This window comes from Arachis ipaensis, chromosome B04, assembly GCF_000816755.2.
Source record: "Arachis ipaensis cultivar K30076 chromosome B04, Araip1.1, whole genome shotgun sequence".
NCBI classification, from domain to species: domain Eukaryota; kingdom Viridiplantae; phylum Streptophyta; class Magnoliopsida; order Fabales; family Fabaceae; genus Arachis; species Arachis ipaensis.
In genome coordinates this window covers 108113229-108123292 of record NC_029788.2, presented here as the reverse complement: position 1 = coordinate 108123292, position 10064 = coordinate 108113229, and the positions used below count along the sequence as shown (strand labels likewise).

Sequence of the window (10064 nt, the reverse complement as noted above, 5' to 3'; positions counted from 1 at the left end):
AACATTCCCGGGAATTTATATAGTGCCCGGTCACACTTACGTCGTAGGGTCAACAGAGTATCGAGTTTTCAACCTGGTACACGTGATGGCAAGCCACGGTACTTTATCCAGGGAACTTCGTATCTCAGATAATTCAAAATCATAAGCCATGTGAATAATTCAAAGATCATATCTCAACATTCTCAACATTCTCAACATCATAATCATTCATCAATCCAAATCTCATTTCCAAATTCATTCAAAAATCATATTTCAGAGAAAATTCTCAATCATCCTTCTTTCCATTCCGTTCACTAACAATTTCCAATCCAAAACATAACTCTTCCTTTGATAAATGAGATAGTTTTAAATCATATAATACTTAAAACCTTTTTAAAATAACTACTTTCAATGAAACTTCTAATTTTATAAAATTCCGGCAGCATCTTCTCTAAAACTCGGATACTGCCACCCTTTTCGGGTCCCATCCAAACATTTCTCAAATCCTTTCTCAACCATTTCCAAATCTCAATCACTTTCCAAAATTCAACCAATTCCAGTATCAAATATTTTAAAACCAGACCAATTCCAATAATAAAACTCTTTTTAAAGTCAAACCAACTCAAGTATTAAATCATTTATAAAATCAGACCGACTCAAAATCAAACCGCTTTAACTTCAAACAGAAAAAACCACTTTTCCTAATAATCAAGTAAATAACTTTTCAAATCCACTTCTTATCAACAATCGTACTTTACTCAAGCAATCAAGCGCCCAATAATCCATTCCAACAAACCATCACATCCACAAGACAAATATAATCATAGAAATATATCTTTTTGCATCAATATCTATTTATCACAACTCTGTAATGTAAAATAGATTTTAAGAAAAATTCCTACCTCAACTCGTCGAAACTCTCAAAATCAAAACGCATCAACCCATTTTTCCTCGACCAGCGACAGCTGCAGCTGCAACCTCAGCTTTATCCACTATCAGTAGCAGCAACCGAAACTCTAAGCGCGACACGCAACAACCGGAACTCGATCCTACGTTACCAACATCTCAAAATCTTTATCAAATTTATAACAGAGTAGACATACACTAGCGGTGAAGGTTTTGGAAAAGATATGCTTACTGGAATAAAGGAGAAACATGGAGACGAAGCAACGGCAGCAGCTCCGACACTTAGAAGAACAAGACTCAGCATAAACGAACCACAGTCGGAACCCAAACTGGAGTGGGCTAGGTATGGCAACTGTAGGGATGTCCTCCAGCGGCTGCAGCAGCGGTTTTCTAGCGCCGTTCGGTGAGGCAGAACAGCGGTGGTAACTTCCACCGTCGTCATCTCCTCTCTTCCGGCGACAAGCTCCTGCGGCAAGGATGGTCGAGCTCCCTTTCAGTAACGGCAACGACGTTACTTTCTTCCTCTTTGCCTCGTTTGACGGTGACGGTGCGGCTGGGGTTCGGTGGCGGTGATTTCTTCGATGGCGGCTACGAGATGCAGCTTCTCGATCGTGTCTCTCTTCGACTCCCACAAGCGACGGCGACACGCGGTGGCCTCGACTATGGTGGCAAGGAGCACGGCGGCACGAGGACGAACGGCGAGGCAAGCTTGACGGCAGGACATGGCGCAGTGGCGGCGCGGGTTGGAAGCGGTCTGGCGGCACGGACAGCTCCCCCCTTTCCCGGCGTTCTCCCTCTCTCGAATCCTCCCCCTTCTCTCGCAACCCTCACTCTCTTTTCTTTCTTTTCTTCTTTCTTTCACTGAACTGTGTATGCGTGTTAGTGAATGAGTGTATTGTTTGTGTGTGTGTGCTGATTGTGTGGGTGGGGTAACCGTGAGTGAGGGGGGTGAGAGAGTGAGTGTCACATGTGACTGTGGGGTGTTATTTAGTTAGGGTTTGGGGTAGATTAGGAAATTTTAATAAAGATAGGGGTAATAATATAATTTTATAAAATAAATGAAAAGATAAAATAATAATTAAAAACCAAATTAAATGTAAAGTATCCATCTTTAAAAATATCTTTTAATTACCAATCTGTAAGTTATTTTCAATTAAATACCAATTTAATAAAAATTAGAGATAAGTAAATTAATTCTCCTTTATTTATAAAATAAGGTTAAAAATCTATATATTAAAATTAAGGCATACAAAATATTCATTATTTTTCAGTTATAAGAACTTTAAATAATAAATAAGAGTTTACTCAACTTTTATACAAAAATATCTAAAATGTAGTCTTAAATAAATATAATACATCATAAAAATTTATTAATAATTTTTAAATATTTATGGGTTTTAGATCCTACCCCACTTATAAAAATTTTTGTCCTCGAAAATTAAATCAATACACAAAATACTAAAATAGTTTTGATTACTTTACTTTTGTATATTTTAGAAAAACAGAGGTCATGGCATTTTTTATGTATATAATTTTCTAAATACCAAATAATTCGCAAAACTTAGGTGTAAGGAAAAAGTGTGGTCTAAAGCAAAAGTTACAAGATGGTTCATAACAAAGATGTCACATGGGGCTATTATTTTATCAAAACTTAAAGCACAAGAAGGTGCATGTGTTCTAGTTAGGCCTTTGCTGAAACAAAGGGGTATCTAGAAGGCAAAAGTTTGAAAACAGGCTGACGTAAACAAGATAACGTCTGCGCATAGACCTCGTACCAACTTCAAAACTTCCACTTCCTAACTCCACCAGTCACTTCACAACTCCCTGACCGACGACAAGCCTAACATCTACAAACCCTTCTGCGAGAAAGGAAATTTTCTCAACTCGTCACAACGTCGTACACTTACCACTTCACCTTCCATATCCATAAACACGTCTTAAGGAACTAACGCATCGTATTACTATACTTAAAGGTCGCACGTGACATTAAAATAATTTTCAAGTTTATTTAGAAGGACACAAAACCTTAGAAAAGAAGGACAACATCCACAAGAGTTTAAAAGAATTGTTGAGACCACAAGTAAACAAGGATGTACAAGCAATGAAGGGTACTGAAAAGAGAATCAACTGACAACTACAAGGATAACTCTTGAATCAAAGAAATTCGATAGGATCAATAAGAAAAAAAACAGCGTATTAGTTTGAAACAGTTTCAAGCTAAGTTGAAAAAAAAATATGAGATTTTACAAAAGAGAAATGATCAAAACCAATAGTAACGCATCGCAGTAGATCAACTTCAAATTATCACAGGGGTTCATAGTTCATGGAGGAACATAAGATCAACAATCGTGTTGCAAGAGTTTCAACACAGTTGAAAATATAAACAGATCAAGAGATGCATGAAGTACAGATTGTGAAGTGAAGAAATATAAATTACATCTCAAGGAAAGAAAAAGAACAAACGACGCATCAAATTACATGGCACGGTTAGAACACATAAGTCTACGCCGCCTAATTAAGAAGAGCATTAAACATTTTCAAAGATTTAAGGATCCGTATCGTGCCCAAACAATTCTCAAAGAGACAAGTGCGAGTATGTTCAAAGAGATACAAATCTCAGTAAAAGAAGAATAAGCGGCAAGGATAAGATTCACATGAATTCGGAATGCGACGTAGGATTACAACTAGGCAACAACGTACGGGCATGAGAAAACGTTTCAAAAAAAAAAAAGAGTCATTTTGCATCTTAACAAGAGATATTGAATTTAAGAACTCTAAAGAAAACAAGAAAAGGGTAATCATAAATTAGATCAAAATAAGATGAAACTAAATCAGAGAAGCATAAAATTCACAAGAATACGAAGGAATGGTTTACGTCACCAACAAGCTAGAATGGTCAAAGGTCGTGAAGTATTTAAAAAGAAAATTTCGAAATGCAAATAGGAAAGAATTTTGATTTCAAAGAACTCCAATAGAAACTATAAAAGGAAACAGGGCGATTATTTACAAAATTCAAGAGAATTAGTAAAATATTGCGTAAATGAAAACTAGATTATTGCGTCATGTTAAAGCAATTTTAAGTCGGACTAGATTATGCAAGATTTGTGAAATGAAAACTACTTAGACTAATGGTAAAATATTTCATCAAAAACCTTGAAAGACATTGTACGTAATGAAGTAAGAATTTGCATGAAAACAAGAGCGAGGTTGGTCGGGAATCAAGTTATAATCCTAGAAGTCAATTCTTGAATCTCATACCAAGGCAGTCACCAAAACAATCATCGGCAGCCAAATTACAACTTTGTTTTTAAAATATCAAATGAACTCAGAATTGCACAAACTTTATTTCTATACGACCGTCTTGGATTAAGCTTTTTACTAAACTAAAAATCATAATTTTTTACTTACTCCAATTTCAGAAATGGAAGAAAAACTGTGATTGCTCTGCAATGCTTAAAAACCAGAAAACAGCAGTAGCATATGATATTTAAAACTTAATATAAAATCCAAGTTAAATCCAACTACCTTAAAAATTAATATGATTCAACTTCACTCATCCAAGTTTCCTTTCCCGTTGATTCCAGGTCAATATCATTTTTAATGAAGGAGTTATGTAACTTAGAAGTTGAGTAATTTTATATAGAATTCTGTTTTAGAAACTATTGAACATAACATCTTCCAAGTCCCATAACTCACTTATTAAAACATATAAAACCCTGAAATTTAACTCATATATACTACATATACTCAACTTTCACCACCAATTGATTGCATCTCAATATCACTCCAGAATTAAAGATTATAAAGTTTTGAATTTACTGACTTAAAAAACAAAATCTGATTTTTACTGCATAATACATCTTATTTCAAAAATCCATATTTTTAAAACCACAACTCTAACAATTATAAAATTAAAGTAATAAAAATAAAGTTCCATTTAAAATTGGATTCATTTAGAAATTCAAACTGTAGAATTTATAGTAGAGGAAACAAGTTACTGTTGTATTAAACTTTTTGCAGAAAAATCAATTTTAAAATCCACAATTCTAAAATTCACCATAAATCATAAACTTAACAAAAATGTTTTAAATTCACCAATGTAGCTCCTTATATTTCCAAGCTTAATCTAAACTTGGTCCCATGCAATTCCGATCATCACAGAATTAGTTATAGATTTTCAAAGTTTCTACTTTGTTTAAGAGTAGTGCAGAAAATCAGATTTTATAATTCGACTTTGAAAAATCATAACTAATTTTCTAGTTAATACTTAATACGAAACCTTTAAAGTTAAATATTAATAACTATACTTGTTGTAATTCGCTTAGCTTTTAGTCACATAACATTCCAATCTCAAAAAGAAATGAATTCACTTCCCAAAAAAAATACGAAAAATTTAAATAAGGTATTGCATCAATACAACCGAAATTAAAATAAATTATGCAAAGTTTGTAAAACAAAATTTAATTGAGCTATGTGCAAAAATATTCTCTCAAGAGTCTTAAAAAATACTAGGTTCCAATTCACATAAGAATACATATGAAGATTACGATAAGGTTGGAAATAACTCAAGTTGTACTGAAAGAAGAAAATCATAGATAGAAATTATTTTTATATGTCTATAAAAAGATAGGTAAAACATTGCAGATAAACATTAATAAAAATAGATTTCTTTTTTTTTTCTTTTTTTTTTAAAAGACTCAAACAAATTCTCAGGAATACAATCAAGCAAGGTTATTAACGAACCTAAGCAATGTAAACAAGAATCATAAATCGAAACCAAGCACGAAAAGCGAACGCCGAACCACGTGACTCGCATTATCTATTACTTATCAATTCTTATTCGCCTATAATTACCTATTAACTTTCCCGTTAACACAAGTCATCAACATTAAGTTGGCCAGACTTAACATCAACATATATGCAACGGTAAGCTAACAATGTTAATTGATAGGCAATCATGTGCATAAAACTCTAATTCTCGTTATCTGAACGAGACCTATTACATGACAGACGCTCAGAGTATGCAATTGAAGCATAGTCAGTCCAATCCTCAGGCTCTACAAGAAGGACCGCTCTGATACCATAATGTAACACCCTCACTATCAGAAATCACGCTTCCGGCTGCGCTACTTTGATAGCAAGAAGTATTACGACTACTTTACATACTAAATATTAAAAATAGGAGCCTGTGACTCGATACTGTATCGCTGATTTCTTTTTTTAAACCGGAAATAAATACTTTATCTTAATAAAAATACAAGCAGGCATAGATTCATATACAAGACTCCTTACATAATATCTCATAATATAATATACATATAAAACATACAACTCTTATCCCTCTTATAAAAAAAAAGACGAGGGAAGAAAATAATCTAATTAACAGAACAACATATATATAAACCAAACGCAATATAATTCTTCTTAATGCTTCTTCATCCGGTTCCTGAAAAGGTAAAGTTGTAAGGGGGTGAGAACCTAACCACACGGTCTCACCACGGAGTTTCAAAGTTGTCATAAGAAGATATTCAATAAGAAAACTGTTTTCAAGCTCAGTGATTATTAATTGCCTTATGAATCTTTTAAAAACCAATAGGAAATCGTTCAAAACCTTTTCAAAATTAACAATGTTTAATCTTTTTAGAAATCCGAAACCTTTCCTTTTTTATAAGAAAAATCTCAATCAGAAACTAAGCACGCAATCAAACAATACAATCATTAATTCAACATCAAAGTTCATTCTCAAATATAGTACACCAGGACAAACACAGGCAAAACAGACAAAGAAAGCACAAGTAGGTAGCAGTTACAGCAAATAGTTCAAGTAGCAATTAAGGACAGTTTAGCAATTAGGCAAACCAAAACAAGTTCAAACCCAAACAAAGCATACAAATGCATATGATGCATGCCTGTCCTATGGCTGATGAGACTCATCTGTCGGTTATCCAGCCAACCCGACAAGTCTGAATTGTCCTTAGACTGTTCCCCGACGTGCATCCCCAAGAGTCTATGCATAGCTTTTCTCAAATAATCAATATTGCTCAATGGGGGTAAACATTCCCGGGAATTTATATAGTGCCCGGTCACACTTACGTCGTAGGGTCAACAGAGTATCGAGTTTTCAACCTGGTACACGTGGTGGCAAGCCACGACACTTAATCCAGGGAACCTCGTATCTCAGATATTTCAAATTCATAAGCCATATAAATAATTCAAAGATCATATCTCAACATTCTCAACATCATAATCATTCATCAATCCAAATCTCATTTCCAAATTCATTCAAAAATCATATTTTAGAGAAAATTCTCAATCATCCTTCTTTCCATTCCGTTCACTAACAATTCCCAATCCAAAACATAACTCTTCCTTTGATAAATGAGATAGTTTTAAATCATATAATACTTAAAACCTTTTTAAAATAACTACTTTCAATGAAACTTCTAATTTTATAAAATTCCGGCAACATCTCCTCTAAAACTCGGATACTGCCACCCTTTTCGGGTCCCATCCAAACATTTCTCAAACCATTTCTAAATCTCAATCACTTTCCAAAATTTAACCAATTCCAGTATCAAATATTTTCAGACCAGACCAATTCCAATAACAAAACTCTTTTTAAAGTCAAACCAGCTCAAGTATTAAGTCATTTATAACATCAGACCGACTCAAAATCAAACCACTTTAACTTCAAACCAAGAAAAACCACTTTTCCTAATAATCAAGTAAATAACTTTTCAAATCAACTTCTTATCAACAACCGTACTTTACTCAAGCAATCAAGCGCCCAATAATCCAGTCCAACAAACCATCACATCCACAAGATAAATATAATCACATAAATATATCTTTTTGTATCAATATCTATTTATCACAACTCTGTAATGTAAAATAGATTTTAAGAAAAACCCCTACCTCAACTCGTCGAAACTCTCAAAATCAAAACGCATCAACCCCTTTTCCCTCGGCCAGCGACAGCGGCAGCCGCAACCTCAGCTTTATCCACTATCCGTAGCAGCAACCGGAACTCTAAGCGCGACAGGCAACAACCGGAACTCGATCCTACGTCACCAACATCTCAAAATCTTTATCAAATTTATAACAGAGCAGACATATACTAGCGGTGAAGGTTTTGGAAAAGATATGCTTACTGGAATAAAGGAGAAACATGGAGACGAAGCAATGGTAGCAGCTCCGACACTTAGAAGAACAAGACTCAGCTTAAACGAACCACAGTCGGAACCCAAACTGGAGTGGGCTAGGGTATGGCAACTGTAGGGACGTCCTCCAGCGACTGCAGCAGCGATTTTCTAGCGCCGTTCGGTGAGGCAGAACAGCGGTGGTAACTTCCACCGTCGTCATCTCCTCTCTTCCGGCGACAAGCTCCTGCGGCAAGGATGGTCGAGCTCCCTTTCAGTAACGGCAACGACGTTACTTTCTTCCTCTTTGCCTCGTTTGACGGTGACGGCGCGGCTGGGGTTCGGTGGCGGTGATTTCTTCGATGGCGGCTACAAGGTGCAGCTTCTCGATCGTGTCTCTCTTCGACTCCCACAAGCGACGGCGACACGCGGTGGCCTCGACTATAGTGGCAAGGAACACGGCGGCACGAGGACGAACGGCGAGGCAATCTTGACGGCAGAACATGGCGCAGTGGCGGCGCGGGTTGGAAGCGGTCTGGCGGCGCGGACAGCTCCCCCCTTTCCCAGCGTTCTCCCTCTCTCGGATCCTCCTCCTTCTCTCGCAACCCTCACTCTCCTTTCTTTCTTTTCTTCTTTCTTTCACTGAACTGTGTATGTGTGTTAGTGAATGAGTGTATTGTTTGTGTGTGTGTGCTGATTGTGTGGATGGGGTAACCGTGAGTGAGGGGGGTGAGAGAGTGAGTGTCACATATGAAGGATAGTGAGTGTCACATGTGAGGGATGGGGTGTTATTTAGTTAGGGTTTGGGATAGATTAGGAAATTTTAATAAAGATAGGAGTAATAATATAATTTTATAAAATAAATGAAAAGATAAAATAATAATTAAAAATCAAATTAAATGTAAAGTATCCATCTTTAAAAATATCTTTTAATTACCAATCTGTAAGTTATTTTCAATTAAATACCAATTTAATAAAAATTAGAGATAAGTAAATTAATTCTCTTTTATTTATAAAATAAGGTTAAAAATCTATATATTAAAATTAAGGCATACAAAATATTCATTATTTTTCAGTTATAAGAACTCTAAATAATAAATAAGAGTTTACTCAACTTTTATACAAAAATATCTAAAATGTAGTCTTAAATAAATATAATACATCATAATAATTTATTAATAATTTTTAAATATTTATGGGTTTTAGATCCTACCCCACTTATAAAAATTTACTTTATTAACAATTCAAATAAATTAGTACCATAAAAATAAATTCAATGTCTATTTAAAATAATTACCGACCTTCTATTCTTCTTATTATTAATAATTTAAATAAAATAATATCCTATAACTTATTTTGTTATCTATTTTAAATAATTACTAACCTTCTATTTTTTTAATTATTTTTTTATCTTATTTATCATTCATGCTTTCAATAAATTATATTAATAAACATAAGATTTATGTCTCCAATATGAAATGGGATCAACAACAAAAACAATAACCAAAACAATGTAGAATCTAACCTATATAGAAAATAGTGTGAAAGTCAAACAACAAAAAATGGACCAAATACTAATTCATAAATTTTTATAAGACACTCACATCTGCAATATCACGTAACTCCTTTATTATATTCCTCTTAGTGAAATTTAAAAATTCATCCTCAGCAATATATTTCGATTTGCCAAAAAGTACTACAAAGTCTCTCTACAAAACATGCTACTAATAAGTCATAATGCCAAAAAGACACTGTCAATTAGCGGTGTTCATGGTGCGGTTTGGATTGGTTTTGAGTTAAAAATTCATCCGATCCAAACACTAATTTTACTTACGGTGCGGTTTGGATTGAATGATTTTTTAAAAAAAATTCGATCCGATCCGATCCAATTTCAAGCGGTTTGAATTGGATTGGATTTGCGGTTTTGTAAATTAAAAAAAATTAAATATACATAACAAGTCTAAACATCAAATTTTAAATAATCAACAATGACATAATAAGTCTCAATAATATCTCAAAAAGTTAATAATAACATAATAA

At 34.2% G+C, this 10064-nt stretch overlaps 2 protein-coding genes and 1 long non-coding RNA gene across 3 annotated transcripts in view; all 3 read right to left on the bottom strand.

The window, feature by feature from the left end:
* LOC107636860 overlaps nt 1-467 on the bottom strand; it is a 15247-nt gene extending 14780 nt beyond the window's left edge. Inside the window, exon 1 of the mRNA XM_016340334.2 lies at nt 446-467. Within this exon, the coding sequence (XP_016195820.1) occupies nt 446-467 (22 nt within the window). The remainder of the gene's footprint in view (nt 1-445) is intronic.
* On the bottom strand, nt 569-2807 carry LOC107636861. Its single transcript, XM_016340335.2, has 3 exons — nt 2741-2807; nt 1118-1711; nt 569-1028 (listed from the first exon to the last, which is right to left on the bottom strand). The coding sequence occupies exons 1-3, from the start codon at nt 2805-2807 to the stop codon at nt 916-918; spliced, it is 774 nt and encodes a 257-aa protein (XP_016195821.1). The 3' UTR covers nt 569-915.
* LOC107639643 lies at nt 6283-8783 on the bottom strand. The gene is made up of 3 exons (XR_001620255.2): nt 8037-8783; nt 7801-7947; nt 6283-6331 (listed from the first exon to the last, which is right to left on the bottom strand). It is a non-coding gene; the product is annotated as an uncharacterized LOC107639643 (long non-coding RNA).